General features: G+C 39.9%; 1 protein-coding gene across 10 annotated transcripts in view; it reads right to left on the bottom strand.

The window, feature by feature from the left end:
- Nucleotides 1–23,838, bottom strand: part of WDFY3 (WD repeat and FYVE domain containing 3) — a 156,734-nt gene that overhangs the window by 112,967 nt on the left and 19,929 nt on the right. For 5 of the 10 annotated variants that reach the window (XM_014265835.3, XM_014265833.3, XM_014265838.3 and 2 more), the window contains exon 1: nt 5,110–5,246. The exons of 1 other annotated variant lie outside the window; for it this stretch is intronic. In XM_014265835.3, the coding sequence (XP_014121310.2) occupies nt 5,110–5,138 (29 nt within the window). In that variant the 5' untranslated portion in view covers nt 5,139–5,246. Of the gene's footprint in view, nt 1–5,109; nt 5,258–10,367; nt 10,463–23,838 lie in introns of those variants that run through there. 4 more of the 10 variants (XM_074540765.1, XM_074540764.1, XM_074540763.1 and 1 more) reach the window with 2 other exon arrangements.

Here is a 23,838-nt window from a genome sequence, read left to right as displayed (position 1 = left end):
GCCATCAAAGAAGGTGGAAAATTCCATACTTCAAAATTGCTCCATGGTACCTGCTTATGTTGGAGAAAAAAGACAATATTTACACCAGAAAAAGGTTTTCAATAATTTGTTCATGGCAGAAATATATTGCGATTGCAGGGCTGAGGATCAAACAAACTCTTCATGTGTAACAGAAACCTTTCTGCTTTATGAGATGAGAAATGGTCATTCCAGAAAATAAATCAATCTTGCCATGTTTCATTACCCCTAATCATCAGTTACAGTGAAGATCAAAGTACAGGGCTCTATGTTAGAAAGGAGACACCTGCATTAGCACCTTCAGGTGGTTCATTCATAGACATCCAGGCTCCAAGAAACCATTTGCCCCTGCTTGTGCCATCATACCACTGACATTTTCTGCACTCCTCTAACCTGTTCCAGTGTGGTCTCAAAGCTGGCAATCCAGCTCCGAGTGCCACAAAGTCTGAACTAGCTCTGGACATACAATTCCTCCTCTACTCAAGGAATGCAAAGGACATTTTTTACCAGAAGAATATGCTAACCGAGGAGACAAAAATATGTGTAACACAAAAATCCTGACAGGCAGAAGCAAAGTCCAACTTGGCTGAAGCAGACACAAAACATGACAAAAATAGAGACATTGCTCACCAACATGTATTTTTTAAATACTTATTTATAGAAAAATGATGCCTAGTAAGCTAACAGGTTTTGGACTGAGGGAACAGAAATTCTGTTCTTCAGTGTAACCAGTATGCATACATTATAAACCCAGCAGATTTGTTTTGGAACCTATAATTGGTCAGATTAATGTTAATCTGGAACTGTGTAACTGGACATTTGAGGTAGGAATGACCCCCATTTGCACCTGCTGGTTGACAAGACAGTAGATAAGCAAACTCATACAATCCTGCAAACCTCAATACTGCTATAAACATCTGGAGCTGAAAAACGCATTGAGGAAAAATAAATACTGAAACATCATTTTCATTTTGAACATACGCTGGCAGAGTTGTAACATCTTAGAAACATTTGGAGCTCAACAAAATTACCTGAAATGGAGGAATCAATTGGAACATTTTATCAGAAACTTATGAACCAACTAACCTATGCAGTATCAGAAAAAATACACAGAATACGACAAAGATATGTAACAACTGGTTAAGAAACTCAAACTAAAATAAAACAGACTATTTGCTTCCTCAATATCTTGGACAGCAACTTCTAATTGAATTCTTGACATGTTCTGTGGAAAAACAACTTGAGCATCTTTGAATGCTGGTTTTCTTGTTTTGAGTTGTTTTATTTTCAAAAGGCCTAAATAAACAGATTTGCATTAATTGGACAAACAGGATACTAGTTAGAGCCCATTGGACATATAGCAGAACTTAAATTTTAGGTTCAAGTCCCAAACTGCATGACAATGACTAAACCATGAATTCAGGAGAGAAAATTCTGCTAAGAAGCCCCTAGAAAACAAAAAAGGGGTGAGAGGATGAGAGGGTAGCGGACACACAGAAAAACAAACAAAAATGCAAAATAATCTGGAATCTGAGGAGACAAGCGTGTGCTTCATTGGAATGCAGACATCAACAAATGCACAGGAATAATAACACTGCTCTGGAGAGTGGCTCTGGCATTCACAGTAAACAAGCAAAGTAAAAAAGCCTTCCTAGGAAAGTTATTGCATTCGAACCAATAGTGAAACAATGAGCCACCATCAGGAACGGGGAAGATGCTTTGGTCTATTCACCTTTCGAAGTAATGGGGAGTGGGAGGGTGTGATGGGAAAGATAGGGAAGGAAACCAGGGAAACTGGAACAGGAGAGAGACTGTCTATCCTCACAGTAAGGCCATGCAGGAAGCAAAGCACCAAACAGGACATGTTCAGTAGTGACAATAGTGACCCTAAGCACGGTTCTCACATTTAGCTAAAAAGGCCACCGAACTTTTTTAACAGGAGCACGGTCCCCATTTGCGGTGTTGGTGGTAGTGGGTTTTCTTCTCAACAGAAATCTAAAGCAAAAACTTCCTGCAGCCATGTAACCCAGCCATTTATACACCAAAAGAAAACATTTCTTCTGCCTTTAAGAAATTTGCATATGAAGGAGCAGTAAGTAGAAGCCCATTACCTGTAAAATTTGTCTCCATAGAGCCACCCTTGTTTCTAACAACACAGAAAAGAAAAACAACAAAATTATTCTACCAGCACATGTTTGGCTGATGTAATAAAATTCCTCTCTCTGCTACCATCGAAGCAGAAAGATTGTAACAAAACCAGCAGCATATCTGCATTTAAATCAACATTAAAGGCTGAGCACAAATGCTTGTTTATTTTTGAAGCAAGAGGAAGTAAGAAAGGGTGAATAACCCCAATGTTTTAAGCTGCATGTTCATAGTATTTCTAAGTGCAAAACAAAATAAAACAGCCCAAGACCTTATAATTAGCAATCCGGTCCAGAGATTAATGGAGAAGCAGCAGAAATACTTGCATACATGTTATCTAGCGCCTGAAATTAGGATGCTCCAAAGGCATCAACTGAGCTCCACTGGAATCAAGTTCTGCATACATAGAGTACAGAACCAAAGGACTACTTAGGATGGAAAAGACCCTTAAGATCATCAAGTCCAATGTCTAACCCAGCATTGCCAAGTCCACCACAAAACCATGTACCCAACTGCCTCATCTGCACATCTTTTAAATATGATGACTGGAGCAGCCCCTTCTCTGGGCAGTCTCTTTCAGTGCTTGATAATCCCTTCTGTGAAGAACTTTCTCTTAATATCCACTCAAAGCCTTCCATGGCACAACTTGAGGATATTTGATGGCTGGGACCAATGGGATCCTGGGGTGCATCTGGCAGATGGGGGAGGTGATCCTGCCCCTCTACTCAGCCCTGGTGAGGCCACATCTGGAGTGCTGTGTTCAATTCTGGGCTCCTTAGGACAAGAAAGACAAGAAGCTACTGGAGAGGGTACAGAGGAGGGACACAAAGATGATGAGGGACCTGGATCACCCCTCATGTGAGATGGGACTGTGGAAGCTGGACCTGTTTAGTCTGGAGAAGAGAAGATTGAAGGGCATCTCATTACCGCCCACAAAGATGGATGCCCAAAAAATGGTACCAGACTCTCTGGCAGCGCTCAGTGACAGGATGTGGAGCAATGGCCAAAAACTAAAACACAAGAAGTTCCACCTCAACATGGAGGAAGAAGTTCTTCACACTGAGTGTGGCAGAGCCCTGGAACAGGCTGCCCACAGAGGTTGTGGAGTCTCTTTCTCTGATGACATTTCAAATCCCCCTGGATGTGCTCCTGTTTCACCTGCTACAAGTGACCCTGCCTTGGTAGGAAGGTTGGACTGGATTATGTCCAGAGGTCCTTTCCAACCCTAATGATTCAGTGATTTCTTCTCATCCTGTTACTTGGCACAAAAGACTGACACCCACCTCACCAGCACTTCCTCTCAGGTAGTTGCAGAGAGCAGTAAGGTTCTCTTCAAGCCTTTTTTTCCCCAGGCTAAACAGTCCCCCCTTCCCTCAGCTGCTCCTCATAAGAGGCACCACCAGTGGGAAAACCAGTAAAGATTGCTATGCTTTGTGTAACTGAACAAGTATTGTAACAATGGGAGAAAAGTATTGTCTTTTCTCGTCGCCTTCCCTCTCTTCTGCTCCTCCTTTCCGTGACCGCTCTCTGTTGGGTGCCAGAAGATCCTCTGGGAATTACAGTCACAAATTGCAGATAAAAGCAATTCAACCCCTCCCAGTCTCATCTTCAGTCTTCCTGAGGACTGCAGGCAGAGCTAGATTAAAATCCCAGGCTCCCATGGTGGTTTTGGATCCAGCTCCACCAGACTGCACATAGAAACACTTCTCAGGAGCCTCACATGGAGCAAAGACAAAAGAGCTGATTGTGGACCTTTCCTTACAGAAAACAGCTCTAGCTCCTCAGTAACACAAGAGACTGCTGCTCCTAGAACACTGCCTTGCAGAGAAAGCCTGGGACAGATCCAAGGCAGGACTGAGCTGTTTGGATTTAGAAGTAGCCCATCAGATCTACAAGGTTTCCATCTCCAGCAGCGAATGTGTCAGACAAAGGATTAAACAGGAAAAAACAAAGGAGGGGAAAGACAAAACACCCCCACAAAATAAACACTTCACAAGAAAAAACACAAACCTACAAAGCAGACTAAAACTGCAAACTTTAAAAGCAATATTAATTACTCAAATGAAAAGATTCCTCCAGTTCTCCAGTGATTTTTTTTTCAATGGCACACTTCTTAAATGATCATAGATATTTTTGTATATTAAAGCTGGTGTCTCTCATAAAAGGAAAAAGCTGCAACATTTTAGAAAACCTATACTTATTTTGCTCATTTTTGATTGCTGATAAAGAGGTTGGTTTATTTACTATTTACCATAACTACTTTCAAAACTATTTTTGTTTGTCTCTTCATTACTCATGTTCTAGCCCTGTTTGGCAATAGTGCCAAAATAAAAGCTGTATTTCACAATGAATAAATGATTTCTCGACACCAGTTTGCAGTGTATTACAAGATTAAATTGGACAGCTAGAAATCCCCCCAAAAGTGAGTTTCTCTTATTCAAAGGGAAAAAATGAAGCCTACAGCACTCAAGAGACAGGGAAAATACTACCTTAATACTATTTTCTCCAACTTGTTAGATTTCTTAGAACATGTGTAACATAACTCGATAACAAGCTTGCTTCACAGCAAAACTACTGCACTCAAGGCTCGTATTAGTTGTATTTTGAAAACTACCCATGCGACAAACTAAAATCAATTGTTTTCTTCTAGCTGAGATGATAAATGTCAACTACCTACTTTTAACTTATTTCTCTAAAGCCAACATTCTAAACACAAAAAATTATGCAGTGGTACATTACTCATTTTATTCAAAAATATCACTAGATTGTGACTAAACCTTTGATCAATCACAGCTTTCGTTCAACTTCTCCTATAACAGCGAGTCTAACAACAAGAGGTACAACTTCACACATGCTAGTCATGAAATTAATGGGGGAAATTTATGGAGGAAAAACTATCATGCAAAGAATTAAAAGTAGCTGGGATTCATTTAGGTCTCATCCTACCTTGAATTCTTGAAGTTCAGTGCCAGCATCTTAGTTTCCAAGTGGTGCCCTTGTAAGACCCTAGAGACAGGAGGCGAGCTGCGGTGCCTCCAAGGTGCTGGCAGCCCTGGGTCAGTAAACACGCCTGCGGCAGTCAGGCGGCTCTGCCGGGCTTTGCGCCACCAGCCCCCCGCGCGGGGCCGCCTGTACCAGCCCAGGCGGGAGGGACTGCGAGCAGGGAGCAGCTGCTCCCTCCCGAGGGAAGGGAGCCCTTGTCCAGCGCACAGGCCCCAGTCACTGATACAGCTGCTTCACAAAGAATAAACCCAACTCACACAAGCGCCGGATCAAGATGAAAAACTGTGCGCTCAAGGAAATTGACATCTGGTCAGCAGTGCAATCACCGCAAAGGAGAATGATGTATCATGGCTTACAAATTAATTTGCAAGATGACATTTTCTTGCTTCTCTTATCACACAGGAAAGTAAATACATTTCAATTTTGGTTACAACAGAACTAATTATTCTAGGGGAAAAAATAAACTAAGGACAAGAGACACTCCTTTCTAGAATCTGGATCAGATGTAATGTGGATTTTCTTGATTAAATCTTCTGCTTTTCAGGGCTTTGTTGTCTTGTTGTCTTTTTTTAACACTGTTTACTATTCTAGATTGCAATGCTACTTTCATGCACAGCACCATACAATCTAGAACTGCCAGGTGTTTTGTTTCAATAACAAAAACTATTCAGAAGTGGTAGTATTTTCAAAGAAATCCATTATGTTATCCAAACTCGCATGTTATGTCTCACCACCACACTTGCCCCTACCCCTAGTAATAACCAAGGGTACAGAAAACAAATTATGATTGAAGCTGCAGTTCTCTGAAAAGAATTCTCCTAGAATGATACTCAAATGACTATAGTGGACACTGCTTTCCAACTACATTTATCCCAGAAGACAGTTTGAGCATCCACTTAGTAAAAGCACAACTACTGACATGGAGTTTATTCACATTTTTCCCTTGGATTCACCTATGCATACACACAGTACTCACATTAAAGAAACATACTTCCTTGCTGGAGGAAAAACCATTAAGAAGAGAACAAAAAAAGAGAGACTAATTGTCTATCAAATGCACTGTAATGTCATTTACATAAATCACTGAGTAGTTATTTAATGCAAGTCTTTTCTTCTGCAGTGCATCTGTGAAAGTGTATGGCCTCACGTAAATGACTTACACTGTGCTTGGCTGTTTCTGGATGCAAAGAACCTGGGGACAGACATTGCTCCTCACAAGAGAGAAAAGAAGACTTTTCAGTTGCTACCCCTTTTCTCTGGTTTTGCGTTTCTTTTAAGACAGTAAGCAGCGTACAGAATGAGGATAACTACTCTTATTTTCTTGTTTATTTTTACGACAAACACAATGCAATAAACAGAGTGAAACCCAACAACATGCTGGCAAACAAAGACACATGAAATAATTAGGCAAATAAACGCTCAATACTAAGATTGAATTGCAACAGTAGTTGCAATGAACAATCAAAGCAAAGGCTTCCTCTCTTATACATCCATATATTCCTTCACAATTTCATCGTACACTTCTTTCTGTACTTTGATTTTACTTCTCTGTCTTCTCCTAAGGCGACCTTTTAACAATACCAACAAGTTAACAGTACTTCTACTATACTCTCACTGCAACACAGGCAGGTGGTAGCCCACTTCTGCACTATTATTTCCTCACTTATAAAAATTGCTGCACATCAGTTTCATCTCCCAGCACTTTGAACAGTTATTCTTGCATCTACAGGAATGTGCTTTTGAGATTTCTCCCAGGCAACTTCCTGAAATGAAAATCAAACAAGGGCAAGCTCTAAAACTAGGTTTACCATGCCTCCAGTTTGTTTCAATTCCTGGGACTTAAAAGTCTTTCCAAGGGACTGCCTAAGGCTTGCCGTTCACAGGCTATCACTTATCAGCAGTGGCTCTTCCAATATTCCCCTCCCTTTGGGACAGAAGATGGGGCATGAAACCTTCACAGCATTCCTGCAATTCCAATTACAACACTGGTGCACCACTTTCTGCTGCTAAGGTGTACCTTCTCAATTTGTAGTTTTACTAGAAAAACATTTTCTAGGATAGCAAGGAAAAAGCCATACCCCAAGAAGTCAGGAAAACAGCAGCAGGGATCACAGAGACAGAGAACAGCATCCCCACAGAGATAACCAAAATAGAGATTTTTTTTTTGGCCTCACGATGCTTCCTATCTGTAAGAAACCATGGCATCACAGATGGGAACATGTCAGACAAGGGAGTTTTAGGCATTAATCTACTGCTAACAAAAATTACTGACCCAGTGTGAAATATTAGTGTTTACCTCTAAGGGAGCCATGAAATGAATCTTTCATGATAACCTGACAACTATGAGAAGAGCCTTGTGTATACAAGAGCATGGCACACAAACACCCCTTTCTATCACAGGGAATTTAAAACAAAGCAGTATGACAGACTCCCCAACACCATCCCAAGATAACAATCATTTCCATATTTCATATCTTATTCTACAAAAGCTCTTAAAAAATATGGTCACTCTTCCCCACTCACACATTTTTCTCCCTGTGGCAGAATAAAGAAACTGCTATAAGTAAACAAAGACTTCCTTTCCAGTTCTAGGTTTCAGTGCTACAGTTTTCCAAAGGATAAAAAAGTACCACAAGCTGTGCTGTGAGTGTTGGAAGAGGCCATCCAACGCCGTAAACTCAGCATAATTAGGTTATACACACTGACTGAGCTCCTTTGGTACAACAAATAAACACCGGGTGAGTCAGGTCAAGCCAACACACACACTTTGCTTACCCCAGTGACAAACAGCTTCATATCAACCCTCTGAGCTGCACATTCTGTCCACTCCCAGACTGACCTCACCTGCACACCTCGTAAGTAAACTCTACCCCATGTACTACAATCTAAATAATGGGTGCCATTGACAAACCCAGCCATGACAAGCTAGTATAGTACGGAAGCCTACTTCAAATGCTTTTCCAAGTGATCTCAAATCCCTATTAACTGCTCCACAGAACCATTTTTCATAATTTTTGCTCCTGCAATATAGTAATTTAAGGAAGATCCCATTTAAAAAACCAAAACACTGTACATATTAGGCTCAAAAGAACATCCTTCAGAACCTTATACGCTTCTATTTGTATCACTTCTATCCCTTGCCTCCCTTATGCACTAATCTAATTCATCTGTCAAGGAAGCAAACTAATCAGTTTGACACAATTTTCTCCCTAGCAAATTTATGTTGGTTGGCTGTCTTCCCTTATCTCATTATCTCCTATGTGCTCATAAACTGCATCACAGTTTTTACTATTATCCATGTAGCTGCAGGTAAGTCATTCCACAGCTGGAGAGAAACTCAACATGGCCCCATGGAGAGCTCAACCAAATCAAATATAGCAGGCTTGGGTCTGAAAGGAACGTAACTGCAACCCTAAAACCAAGCTGTTCAGTTCTGCCAGTTCTTGTGTGTCCTCAGAACTGAAAGAACAGGATACATGAAGTGCCAAGGAAATATTTACTACATAAGTACCTGAATAGCAGATCAGGAGTCTAACAAGACAGTCGTCACTGAGTCTGCATTCAACAGGCACTTGAAACCAACCGCTTTTACTAAGTCAAGAGGGAGACTATCATGAGAGGAGATGAATCTTTCATCTTCTTTTATTCTCCATAAAGTAGTATATATGTCTCAAAAAAAAATCTAAACACAATAGGCTGAAGGGAGCTAGGTATTTTTTATTAAAGTAAAAAAAAGGCATATTTCTGTCAGACCCCCTCGAGGGCAGGTTTGTGGGTTTTGTTAATGAACAAAACATTGGAAACAAAAGTGGCAGCACAGAGCTAGAATGAAAGTACTGATGTTGGAGTGCAGGATTTCACACGGAAGGACGTGCTTTGGGGTTTCTGTCTTTCTCTATGCTTTTGTTAAATTAGAAGTGATACCTCACACTTTCATATAAAACTCTCAGTTTTATATAAAGCAAGATAAAGATGGCGAGAATACATCAATGACTGTAGCTCTTGATAAGAAGTGGCAGCACTTGCAGTTGTTGAGCTCTTCATGCCTCAAAGAGTGATGCCAACTAACATTTTCTTGTCTTTTCCCACTGGGTCACTTCGTCACTTTCAGCATCTGTGACATGCTGCAGTCTTTTTTCCACTGGGTTGTTTTTCTTTTTGCTCCAAACAGGTCTGTATGTCAAAGGGTGTCCTAGCAAAGCTTGGACATTACTCTTCAGTAGCCACACCACACACACCTCTGTGCTTGTAAAGTAAGCTAACAAAGATTAGAATCCTTTACAGATTCTAAAAAACCAGACAGATTAAACAGATTTTAACTCAACTGCTCCAATGGAAATTCACCTCTTTGCTTCAGCGTTGCACTTCAACCAGCTTACCTCTTCCCTCTCCCCCTATTCCATCTAATTTTACTTGCTACATTCGTTTTTCATCAGCAAACCAAGCCTTACTGAATTTAACAGCTACACAAGCTTTTTTTTACTTCACTAGTTAAAAAGTAATCCACTAGGTGATAAATCTACTTAATCATAGGCAACTTTCCAAAAAACATGGAAGTAAGCTAGACTGACAGTTCTAGTTGCAAAAGGAAGCCTCTTGTAGGCCGTAATGTTCATAGAAGGGCTATAGAGCTCGGAGGAAAAACATTCACAGCAAGCAGTCTATACAGTTTGTACAAACCCAAGTAAACCAGGATATAACACCGAAATACAAGTCACTAGAGGCAGAAGCAGAGATAGCATTACCTCTGTGTGGATACATAATGGACCCTTCCTAGCCTGTCAACTCTACTGAAGATCAGGAGTAATCTTCTCTCAAAGTAAAAATGAGAGATTTGAGAAATTCAAAGAAGAATCAGGCACTATAGACTCATGTATTATGATCATTCTTACTGGGTTTTTTTAACCTATTGATGAAAACCTCCAATTTTAATGCAGCTTGTCTCTGAGCATGCATCACACCCACACAACTTTCTGTGACCACTCAGCAATGTATTTCCACACATCCCCACAAATAAACAGAATCCTAAATTTTGTTTGGGTAGAGCAATTTTAAGCTGACTGTATTCTGACAGTGCCTGAATAAACTCCCTTTCTGTGACAGGCAAATGATCTGCTTCACACAGAATTTATTGAAGGGTGTGCCAATTACAAATCAAAAGGCAATTTCCACAAAAGCTCTTCAACATTCACATCACTAACCTCTACAGCATTCCTGGGATCAGAGCAAACAGCTTCAAGAGAACAGGGCCCATTCCTTTCCGAGGTTTCTCTTCAACACCAAAGCTGCTCTCTCACTAGGTAAAAGAGAAAAAGGTTAGAATATAAATGTGACAATGATGTCACAGAGCTCTGCTCTTCTGAAATGAAAGAGGAGTCATTCCTATGACAACTGGACTTTCACAAACTAAGAAATCCTTTAAATAGCTCTGGGAAAAGGAACAGTAGCAAACTAGAAACTGACAACACAGCAGTATTTCTCTGATTAAATGACACTCACTGAGAGCATATGAAGTGCTAAAAGAGTTAATATAAAGCACAAGCCCAGTAATTAATGCACTGACAGCCCAGGACCAGCAAGAGCATCCCTCTGAGGAAGCAAGTGACTTCCCACCATTACAGCACAGGAATAAGAACTAAGCTACATTGATACTAACCTAGCTGAGCAACTGTGAAGCTACTGAACACACAGTTTTCCCTGGCCTCTCCCCTAGTTTGTCTGCCTCTTATTTTCAGAGTTATAAAATATTCATCTTCGAGCCTGCAAGCAGACTCACACAAGACAACAAGGGGCATCAAGTGTGAGCTCACTTTAGCACAACTCCAGGAATCCATCACAAGGCTCTCCAGCTAACCCAGACAGGTGATAGAGGCAGTAAACCCAGCAGTAGCAACTGTAGGACCTGACAAATAACTAGGTGAAATGCTGCACCTTGGCTATTAGCCATGAATTGGCAGACCTCTGATTATTTTACCTCTGATTTCCAGTCAGTCCCATTTGGCACTATTAGTACAGGGCTCCTACACTCCCGAGCACCACACAATACAGGCATACCTGAAGCAACTGGAAAAACTTCGTAATACTACTCATATCATTTATTGTTTTAACATTTTGTACATTAAAAGAAACAGATAATATTTTGGTGGGGGGAAACTGACTTGGGTAAAAAAAGCAGTACAGCATCAGATACCTTTAAAAGGCTTTGTAAGAGAGATGGCATTAATCTGAAGATCTCGCTCACAGTGATGTTGCAGAGGTTAAAATTTTGTTACGATGTTGTTCTATGCTCTAAAATCTTTAGCAACTAGCTAGCAAGTTCAAGTGTCCAGCATTAACAACTAAAGGAGAATTTCTCTCTTAACTCCATCATCCATGACCGTGAAATCTTCTCCCTCCAGTTCTATCAGCTCATGGGGCAAAGTAAGGAACCATCAGCCACAACCAAATACCACCTGTGTACACAGCACATAAAACTGTAGAAATTGGACCATGGAATTCAGAAATTCCAAAAGAAGGGAGAGCACTTTGATTTTATCTCTGCAGAAGCAAGTAAATATTTAAACTGAGATGATAAACAAATGGTCCTTTTGTCATAGGAACAGTTACTGGACAAACCTTAAAACAAATAAGGAACTGCTGTTTCAGCTATCTTCATTTCACCCTATTAAGAACTTTATTACGTAACCAAGTGCCTCTCAGGTTCAAAATCATATTTTTTTTGTTTTTAAATACAGACAGTGGAGGTTTCAGGCTCCAAATCAGAACAGACTGTGATTGCACTGAACTTAATTAATGCTTACTATATTTGCAAAGCTCAAATGACCAATTACACTACAAGTACACAAAACCCACAAGTTTCCTTGAGCAGAAATTAAAGGGTGGTATCATCATGTTTTCCAGCTAAAACTGTAAGAAAGGTCAAGAGGAAGTATAACCTTGAAGACAGCTTGCAACCCTCTCTCATATGTGTTATTTACTTGGTCCTGAACCAAAAGTTTATCTATATTCCCATAGTACATTTGGAATGCCTTGTCTCTAAGTCCTGATTCCCCTACATTTATCCTACTTCTATATTTTGTCAGGGTCACAATAGCTTGAGAAAGACTTTATCAAATGTATCTGCACAAAGCGAATTGTTTTGACTTGCAGTCTCAAAACCAATAAACACAGGGGAGCAGGAGGTCCTGTTTAAACATAGTTAACAAGAACTAAATGCCTTCTGTAGTGCCAAAAAATAAAGCATTCCTAACTTACTTCCATCAACCAATCTTCAGCATTACCCAAGCTTTAATTCTCCCTGTGGTCATCAGTTAGCAAAAGTGACTGCAAGACCAATAGCACACACCATCTACACTGTAGCAATGAGAAAAAGGAAGATGTTTTCAACCTTGAATATCCCAAAACACCAATATCCTCTAAAGAAATGCAACTAAACTAAGCAACAAAACAGGTTAGCTTTGAATCCACCAGTCAAGAGCAAAACTCTAGAAGCACCAAAAACACTTCAAACTACTCCAGTCTCTTCACATCCCCAGTCTAGCGGAGGCACAGGAGCCCTCAAGAAGAAATGACAGCTACTCTGACAAAAACTCTACTGCAATTTCTGAGAAAGGAGAACCAGTTCTGGTCAGTGTCAAGAGGGCGGCATAGCTTAGTCACCTTCCTGCCTTATTGAATCTCCAGTGTAAAGGAGAAATATCTCTGGGAAGTATACTGACTGGCATGTTCAACAAAACCTTTCCTGGACAAAAGGATTATCTGAATCTTGTTTTCAGACAAGATTCAGATTTAGCTTTCCTAGATGATTTCTTAGGGTATTCACTCTCTCTCCACCTGAACTAGATTCCTGACTTTCCACAGGGACAATGGATCTCCTGGCAACACACAGACAATATAGTACTCCGTGGCTATGCTGCCTCCAGGCTTCCTTGTCCATCTCTGTCCACTAAAAGGGCGCAGAAAGGAATGTAAGTACATGCTGAAGCTCTCCAGACAGGCAGCACCTTACTCTGGCTAATGGCTTTCCCATTTGCAGATCACACACTACCCAGAAGCTGCTCAAACCCACAACAGAGAAGCAGCACAGCAAAGAACCAAACTGCCCCTTCCATATCCGGCGTCTGCTCCTGACCACTTCCAAAGTGTCTCAAGCGGCAATTACCTCATGAAAAAGTACACCATAAGTAACAAATACAACAGGGAGTTGTGGTGGCTCCACTTGCAGTGCAAAACAAACAGGATGGAGATTTCTCCTCCCCTGAATGCTGCACGCACAGGTAGCATCTGACTCAGCCCATGGCAGCGCAGATGAGGCGTGCATCACCTCGTTTTCATGACCCACCACTGAACCCTGGCAGCAGCCTCATCTATTCCTTTCCAGAAGTGTCATTCAGCACATTTCCAAGTGTCATTCACCAAACAAGTCTCAGCCATCAAAAACATCCCCACCCGTGGCTTACATAAAGCTCCCTGCTGCACTGAAGGGCTTTTTTTCAGTTCAAAGAGTTGGAACATATAATTTGCAACTCTTTTCTCAAAACGTAATATTAGGGTGGCCAGCTCGAGCATGACCAATAAAAACCTAAGTGACACCACCACAGCTACCATCAATTTTAACAGACATCATCTTTTTCACACAAGTAACTATCTACAGGCAGATCTTTAAGAGTTTATTTAGGTAATCTGCATAATTACATGCAGTAAAATATTATAAATTAAAATATTAAACACTAAAATTAAAAGCATTTTTCCATCATATGAATAAAAGCTTTTTGGCTTTTCTAAATGCAAAGTCCATTGGCTGAACATGTATTTTATAATAAATGCACTCTGGAACTATAAGGGGGTTTTTTTGTATAGACATGTTGAACTGTTTCTTATCCAATCACACTTCTTCAGAGCCGATGCAAAAAAGTTTAAATCAAGTTCTAATAATATGTATTTATGACTTGAATAACTTCTCTTAGCTGCCATTACACCTTTGTTCTTGTGAATTAAATAATTTGCTTGCTGTAACAAGTGTTTCCAGACCTACATCCCACTAGGTATTCAACCAGGTGCTTTAGGTCTCTTTTTATTTTGCCCCAGTATCTCAGTACCCTCTACTTCTAGAGCTTAACAAATCAAATAGGATTTGATTGCTACACCCAACAGACATCATACAAAAAGTGCTAAATAACAAAACCTCAGCAATCACAAACCACTTGGTTCCTGCAAAGAGGAAAACTGATCAAGTAACACCATTCAAATTTGCTTTTATATACATCTTATTTCTGAAAAAGAAATACAAACGTTATGCAGACTCCCATCTTAGTTGCTTTCCCCTTATTTATTTTCCAAGTATTCCTCTGTGGATAAACTATTTATCAACTTTATGCACACCATACTGGTGCCATCAGTATATTAATAAAGGAAAGCCCTACAGGAGCATAAGGTTTCTTCTGCGCCGACACACACCACAAGCATTCAACAGAAACGTATCCACACCTAACCAGTGATTTTCCTCCTGGCTTCCATGTTTTGCAAAGTTACAAAACTCACTCACATGTTACATCAAAGAGGAGTCAAGGAAGACATCACATATAAACTGTTGTTGATAGGAATTAGAGTAGCTGAGTGCTAGCACTTACTCCACATTGGATAAAGAAAAAAACCCTGCCTCTGATGGAAAGAAATCAAAGGGATCATAAACATTATGTGATCCAAGTATATTTTCCACCTTTTCTAGCAGACATGTGTGCTTAGCATGCACTCTCAACCTCACTGGTTCCCCTTCAGATATACTGCAAGGGATGTCAAAGCCTGCCTTCAGTCAGATGAGGACAGAGGTCTGGACCACAGACCAGCAGGAGCCTGGATCTGAATTCACACTATGATGAGAAATAACTTTGGCAACAACATATTTCTGCTGTACATAAAATCTCAGAGAAGAAACACAAATGTGGGCCCTGTGTTGTAACAGTACTCCCAGTTGTTTTAACAACAGGATCAGGATGGAAGAGCCAGAGATTTACCTGCAACAAAGACAAAACCTTAAAAGCCAACATAAGGGTCAGACTCATTCGTAAAAAACAAACAAAAACCTCAATCAGGTAGAAAACTAGTTTCTGGCTCACTTGAAAACACTCGTCATTACTGTTTCTTATTCACTACTTCTGCTAAAACAAACTCTAGTATTGCAAAACTGCATGCAGGAACAAGTAAAGAAAGGTACCACATCTGTTCCCGGTAAAGTTCACAACTCCAACACGCAGGTACTTTCTTCTCCTCACCAGCATTCCTGGATTCTTTTGCTTTTTGTTTATAAAGCCGACTCTCAGCACTCTTGTCATACTTCCAAATGAATGCATGCTTCCTAGTGAAGACTCCATTACATCCTCCTGCTCAGGGAGGATGAAGGAATGCATTAAGGCACACACTTCACTTTCTCAGAGATCAACTGCAGAGGTTCACGGTAGAAAACAGCAAAAATGGCACACTCAAGTCTACAGACACTAGTCAAAACACACTGCTTAAATTTTTTCAGACTATTATTCCATCCATCTTCAAATTAGAATATGGTTGAACATCCGTAACTCTGTGTTCTTGGTGTCCCTAAGACCCAGTGTAACACAGCTTGGAAACACTAGAAAGAGGATACCAGAAGTGAGCACAGAGGAAACACCACTGAAGCTTAAATGCAACTTTATGGAGGTGGAGGGAGAATATATAATCCCAACAACTAATCATGTTTAGACAGGTAAATATTAATTGGGTGGAAAAAAATGAAGATGAAGATACCCCACTCTGTGCAACAACATGCCAAGTTCCAAGCCAATCTTCAAAATACCTTCACACTCAAGAGCTAAGGGAAGTACCCTCACAAAAGGGGTTTTAATGACAGACTGTTACAGCCACCCTACTATATACAACTCTTAAATGTTGTTCCTCTTCATTGAAGTTGTCCAAGAGCCAAACACAAACAACAGAAACACTTTGTAGATTGCCTGGGCACCATGCACTTAAAAGTTCCTCCTTAATCTAAAAAAATCTGCCTTTCAGGCAGGTTTTTCCCAATATAGCAAAGCCTGAGAAGATGTAGATACAAATGGCCAACCAGACACAATAAAAGGAGACATCACCCAAGAGAAATGACTTGAGCTGCAGCTGCATTCACATCTCCTCCAGAAGCATCCTCTACACAGAAAAGCACAATGCAAAACAAGAACTTCAACAATCTGGCACTGGGTGCAATTTACCAGCAAGGAAAATTTAACACCAACAGTTTAAACTTTTTTAAAGCAAGACAGTGAAAGTCAAGGAAATAAATCCACTCTCATTTGTGGGCAAGCTCTGTTAGACAGCTCAAATCTTGCTTCAGTGTAACTGCAGTCATTTGGAAGTCAGGAGGTCTGATTTCTATGCCACTGGAAAGGAAAAATGCTCCATAAACTGCATTTATGTTAAGTCAAAGCCAAAATTAGTTTGAAAGAGGAACAAGAAAATCGTCATACACGCTTCATGTTACTTCACCTTTTAATTACTCTCTAATTAAATTTGCATGCTTTGATAATATCTACTATTATAAGTTGATGCTCCAAACAGAAATAAATGCTAATTCCCTCTGCAAATGAACCATCAAAACTACATACATTTAAATAGATTAGAAAAATTTATTTCAAGTTGTCTTCAGAATACTCTCACCTGCCGAGCTCAATCCTCAATTTACAAAAGTCTGCCAAGGATGCATTAATTCAGGCACCTATAAACTGTCTTCTGCTCTTAACAGCAAAGACAAGTGCTTCTTAGAAATAAATCACAATGTGTCAGTACTAAACTCCAGATGCTCCCTACACAGACATGCTGAACTGACTTGTAGGTCACCTGTGACATAAAATTTCATTAATTACATTGCTTGATAAGAAACACTTTCCTTACATAGATGTTTTCAAACTAAGCAAGTGGGTCTTAACGTTATAGCACTATGATCTCTGTCACTGAAACACTGGATGTTGTTTGCATGTAAATACAGACTGATATAGGATGGAAGACTTCTGTGAAGCTCAGTGCAGTCCAACCTCTGCTCAGCACAGGGGCAGCTCAGATCAGCTGCTCATGTGAGCTCCAAGCATCTCTGAGAGTGGAAATCCCACAGCCCCTGAGAGAACCAACTATGCTGTTTACCTTCATGGTATAAAGTTCTATCCTGCTTGTAACTGGCCTTGTGCTGCTTGTGTCCAATGCCTCCCATCTTATCCCTGTGCATCTCCAAGAAGACAGTCAAAATTTCTACAGTGGGCACACCTCTTCTGAATTACAGATTAGTGATCACAGAGATACTCTATAAGTTGATCAGATATCTGAGGACAGGGCCTTTAATCAGATCAGTCAGGTACACATTGACACAGTAAGAGTCTTTTTTATACAAGACATTATTTTATTTATGAATGAATAAAATAAACCTAGATAAACACACATAACATTTTACTTCATCAAATGAGAAATAAAGACCAGAAAAATAGAGAGGGGTTGTTTATTTCAGGAAGCTAATGCCTCGCTCACTATCAGCTTTCCATAAGATGAACAAAACCCTCTGGATATAGAGAGAAACCCTGATTACCTAAATCACTGGTATCTAAAATTCTGAAATACAAAAGTCAAATACCTGCCTGGAGGACAGATGCTCTGGCATTTCTAAGAACAGATCAGTTACCTTGGTATTTGAAGGCTTCCAACACAATTCTAAACTTAAGTTCACCCACTGATGGGTGTATGGTTATTTGTTTCTTTTACAAAGAGAAGTGTATAAGTTGTTGCAAAGAGTACACTCAAAAGTAAATAAAGATTTTTCCCTCTCAATTAGTGTCTACATGCTAGCTTGCTCAATAGAGCTACACTCACTGATGCTATATTGCATAACGTAATCAATATATCACTATGTTATCCCTGCCATTAATTCCAAGCTCATAAGCATTTTTATTTACTTTAATTAATCACAAAGTTACAATTTCCTAACAAGGACTGAAGGCTGACCTATATTAAAAGATGCCACAGGCTACTGGCAAACCAAAGAGGAAGTCAGGCTTTTCACAGCACTGAATGATGGGAGGACAAAGGACAACAGATATAAATTGATACAAGAGAGGTCCAGACCACACATAAGAGAAGCTTTATTCCTCCACTGAGGACAGAGAGGTGCCATAACGGGGCCCAGAGAGGCTGTGCTGTCTCCAGACTTGGAGGCTTTCAAGCCATGACAGGATCCAGCCCAGTACAACCTGGTTCCATCTCAGAGCTGGTCCAGCTGCGAGCAGCAGGTTGGACTACAGCCCTGCCAAAGTTTCTCCCAGCTTGAGAGATCCTGAGAGGTTCTCTTCCCCACTGTCATGTATAGAGCAAATTTTAATCCCAGTGTCCCACTCTAGTATTTAATGTGCAAAGTCAGCTGCCTTGCTGCCCTGCTTTCCCAAACCTCCCAACTGCATGGATTCTTTTCCCTCTGCAGCCTTCAGCTTCCTGCCTATCTTGACACTTCACAACAGGGAAGGTAACCCTTTACCAGTGGACATAATTTTCTCTCCAGGCATCTACCTGAAGGCCAGAAAACTAGTCACTATGTCTGGAGTACATGAAAAACAGCAGGAAAAATGAGAAAGCAGACAGACTATAGAACATGCTGGGCAGAGGACAGGTCCTCCCAAAGCATGCAGACCTCCTGAATAGCAAAGCCTTTTGTATTTAACTCACATCCAGCCCTACAAGTTTCAAGCAGGTTCCTCCAGAGCCCTACCAGTCACCCAGTCCAGCACACAAGTCCTGTGACAAGTTTTTCTCCAGCTCCTGCAGTGCAGGGGTAACATTTTGGCCTGTGCTAACAACTCTTCCTTAAAAAGGATCACAGAGAATCTCAGCATGACAACATTTTGGTGGTCCTGCCTGGAGTCAAGACTAGGGTACTACCCAAAAGCACCTGTCATGGTGAGCTGTGTTTGACAGCAGCACAACCACTTGCATGGTGCTGTACTTCAGGTAACATTTTAATAAAGGCAAGAGCTGTCTTGCATCAAGTTGATTCTTGCATGTGTGAATCCCCGCTTTCGTCCATGGAAAAACTGTCCCAGAGCTAATGGAGCCGTAGCTGTACTTCCTGGAGAGCAGCTTTAGCCCACATGCACCTCCTCAACAGCATCCTCACTTCAAACACAGCACTGAGCCACTCACAGCATGCCCAGCACTGGGCCACTCGCTCAGAGTGTGCTGAGAAAAAGGAAAATGAGGGCAGCTGGCAGAGAGGAAGATGACTTCCAGCTAAGTGGCCAGCCAGGCTGCACACACTTCCCAGCAGTGCTCCTGCCCTCGGCTCAGCACACAGTTCTCAGGCTGTGGGCTGCACAGCTGCTGTCCAGGCATATCCAGGGAGCAGAAGAAATAGATTTGCAGCAGAGCTTCCATTTCTGGATTTCCAGGTAGCTATTTCTGTTCTACAAGAAGTCTCTTCTGGTCAGTGACCTTTGACTCCAAGTCTTGAAGGGCATGTATTTCAGTAAATTGTTTCCTTGTTGTTAAATTAAATGTTGCTGTTCTGAGAAGGTCTGTGGTCATGTCTCTTTCTGACAGAGAATTTTGCCAGCTCAGATTGAGCTAAGGCATTAAGTAGCCTGTCCACCAAAAGAACAGATCAGTATGTATTTAAATGCTTATAAATAGCCTGAAGATTCTGTTCAACATTGCAACTGAACAAGTCAAAGTTGATGATATACAGAAATCCTAATAATATAGATTTATTTATTCTATCACACACTCTACTATCAATCTTAAGCTCCCAGATTCTGTTTCCAAGGCCCATGCACAGCTATAAAACATTTCGTAGTTATTGTGGTGTTAGTCATATCACCAGAATTTGCCAGCCTTCACCTCTCAGGAGAGTGCTGCAGAACTCTCTCATCTCACAGAAGAGCCGTTTTACTCAGCTCCTTGAACTCCCACTAATAACCAGTTGTTTGTGCTGTGCAAGTTTGCAAGGCTGGTATATATTTGACAGCTCTCTCCAGGTCCAATTTCTAAATTAAATGAAGTAACAAGGCATGTTAGAAAAGGAACATTAGGACAACCATTTCCACAAATGCTAATTTTACTCCAGCATCTGATAGTAAATTAAATGATGCTTTATTCTAGTAACTGCATGAAAATAAAGAAATCCACTGAACTACAGCCACAATCCTCATAGAAGACATTCTGAATAACATCCAAGATCATTTATGGTGTTCTTGGGAGAGCTTGTTCTGCAGACTGCCTGCAAAGGCCTCACATCTTTGGCTTCTGCCTTCTTGGCGGCTGCCAGGGATCTCATTTTGAATCCAATTTCCCATCTTGCCCAGTTAATACAAATGTAGGACAAATTTTTTTAAAATCCCACCAAAGATCAGCAGAATAAATTGATACTGACTATCCCAATAACTGCCTCAGTTTGCAATGTGAAATCAAAGAGTGTCCAAAGTAAAAAGCCACCTTCTTGTTTAGCAACCCCCAAGTTAAACAGATATCTCCTCACAAATGAGGGTCGGACCTCCATGTGCAGCTTATCACTGGCACTTAATAAACAAAGCTAATTGAGTTTTCTTTTTCCTTGAACTAAAGGGAAAACTAAGGTACTGCAGAACAAGTCCTACAAGAAAAAAAGAAATGTCTAAATGGAGTCACTCTTAAAATTATCTGCAAAAATTATGACCATGTACTTCTTTCTCTTCTTTGAGACAACAGCAGTCACTACTTGAAACATGCCAGCCTGTTTCTTAAAGTGTCTCCCTTGACTATTCCTTCATTCCTCAATTCATTCATTCATACATTTTTCCTTTTTTTCTGAGATGTCAGATCCAGGAGAGATCACAGGCCAATAAAGATCTCAGTACTCCTGATCATTATTAAGTCACATTCAGATGAGTGAGCAATACTCATTTTTATTTTTATAAATACATTTTTATTCTCCAAGTTACAGTATAACTTGATGTATTGCCTAGCAGTTCTAAGAAGTTGAAAGCGTAAGAACACAGAGAATATATTTGATTTTCCATGTTTTTTTTCTGTCATTCTACCCAAAAAGCCTCCTGCCAAGACTTCACACAGGATGTCTTTACATAAAAAACCATGGGTAAACGTTCAGAGCAAAATCTGTAAAAACACATGGATGCAAACTTCAGATCCAGACAATTGTCAATGGCTAAATTTTAATACATACAAGCGGAAAAAAAAAGTTAGATACTGAATGACTTAAGGAAGTGTAACTTGCCAATATGAAATCACAATGTCTCTTCAGTCATCCAGTAACCTCAATATTTACAAGATCTGCTTGACAAATCATGAAGAAATGTCGCAAGAGAAAATATCAACAGTTCAGAGATTTAACTCTTTTGCCAGTTATCCAGCTCTCCCTCTTACACAAGCACAGAATCATATCTTCATTTGTAAATATTTCTAATAGATTTGTAGTTACTGAGCTTTTGTGTGCATGAAGTTTTTGTTTCCATATGGATTTTTGTCTTACTCTGGTTTTGGGGGCAGGTGCTTTGGCTTGATTTCGTTTTTTTTGCTGAGGAAGGGAAAGGGGACAACATTTAGGAAGAGGACTCCAACAGCTACTTGATGATACATCTTGATCCTTCCTTGCTCTTAACACCTTCTTACTCAACTTGCTGCAAATATAAGTTGAAGAACTTATTCTTCCTCTGCCTGTGAGCCACCAACAGTATCATTCTTTTGCAATTTTCCCTCTACTACCTGCCTGGAGTATTTCCCAAATGAAGAAATCCTACTATTTATACTAAATGCAATCTAAGTTGTCCATAATTATTTTTTCTATTGAAAAGTTAAGACTATTTTAAAAGTCTGTGCTAGAACTATCAAAGTCAACCAGAAAAGCAAGATTCTGGCTAAAATTGTGTGTGCTATAACCATGTGTACAAAAAACCACAATGTCATAATGGAGAAAAAAAAAAAGAAACCCCCAAGCCAATAGTAAAGTTTCATTATCATTCTGCTACATGAGAAATAAGTGAAGAAATTAAAAAAAGCTAAAAAACGGTGAAATTTGAAAGCTACTTGTTAACAGCACTTAAACTGTTGCACTTAAACTGTTGCACTTAAACTTATTTGTGTATATCCCCTGGATCTATTTGTGTTTATTGTTAATACTATTTAAACTGTTGTTTATTTGTGTATATCCCCTGGATATATTTCTCCAGGGGAAAGGAAGTTACTCCAAAAAATATCATTAATGACACCAGGTAGTCATCATTTGATGACTCTAGATTCCTGTTCATTCTGTAAAGAAATGTCACATTTGGTTTGGTGTCCATGTCACTGAAAAACAAACCAAAGTCCATGTCATGTTATTTTGAAAGAACTGAGCTTTTCATGACATCATCAGAAATATTTAGGCTTGCCCTGGCAAAATGAGCAGCACTGCTGAACAGCTCAGAGTGTCAAAATAAACACATTTAAAAACTGAGATCTGGTGAAACAAAGCTCAAGAAAGGTATCAGGAAACACCATATATACTTCTCTTGTATGAGACAACTCATTAAGCTTATTGATGTCATCATCTTCCTAGATAAGATCTTCAGCTCTCCTTTAGAAAAAGTGTAACCAAGATAAGATGCTAGATTTTCATGCTTTTCCATGTCCAAACAAAATTGTTTTTCATATTGCAACCAAAGTCTGTCAGGAGATATCAAGCTGGAGTTAGTTTCTCTAGAGAGACCAATTCAGGCAACAGTATTCTGCTGTATTTGCAGTGAAAAGTTACCATCTCAGTTCTCTTCTCGACCTAGGGTTTGAAGTGCAAACAGTCTTTAAATACTGGGATCAAGTACCACTCTTGATCAAAATTCTTCTCATGTCTCTCCTTACTAGGTAACACAATTGAGATTTATCTCTTGTAACAATAAAGGTACAATGGACAGATTAGTCTGAAATCTCTTTTAAGAGAATTACCATTTCATGAATGTCCTTAGTACTTAATTAGAAAATCCAAACAGTGCTTAATAGGAAAGAGAACAGACTAAAAACAAAATTCTTCAAGAATATTACTGAACTAGAGCTGCTGTTTATTTCCAGTGTGCTCCTAATACCATTGTAAATTGGTACCAACCTTCACCTGCAATTCAATAGAAACACGTGTAGAATTATCATTTCTGATTGCCTTCAACAGAATAGAAACTCTTCAGTAACCAAACTCAATGCTGCACTAAGAGGAGATTTAGGTAATGGCAACAAGGAAAAGAAACCACCAGATTTAAAAACAAACAATAACACTTTTCTCCAAAGTAGGGAAGATTTTCTCCTAAATTGTTCAATTCCTAAGACTTCTAACTCAACTGCTGACTAGTTTTCAAAACCAATAGTAAGAAAAAGCAAGTCTAAGTTATCAGTCTACACCAGACCTTGTCATCTAGTCGCACACTAATTTACGCATATGTTCATTGAAATAGCTGAAGAGTCATTAAATGTTTCTCAGTGATCATATCACTTAAACCCTTGATGAATCAGTTGAAAAACTACATATATAAAGCAGAGACATGGAGGCAAACAATAAATACCCCAGAAACACACACAGCTATTAGGACCACAGAATATTTCACTAAGGTGTGAAAAGCAATTTCAAAATTCCCAATTAAAGTTTTCTGCCTTACAAAACCA

The sequence above is a fragment of the Zonotrichia albicollis genome, chromosome 5 (genome assembly GCF_047830755.1).
Source record: "Zonotrichia albicollis isolate bZonAlb1 chromosome 5, bZonAlb1.hap1, whole genome shotgun sequence".
Classification (NCBI taxonomy): domain Eukaryota; kingdom Metazoa; phylum Chordata; class Aves; order Passeriformes; family Passerellidae; genus Zonotrichia; species Zonotrichia albicollis.
Note: the sequence above shows the minus strand (reverse complement) of the source record. Positions and strands in the feature narration are given on the sequence as shown.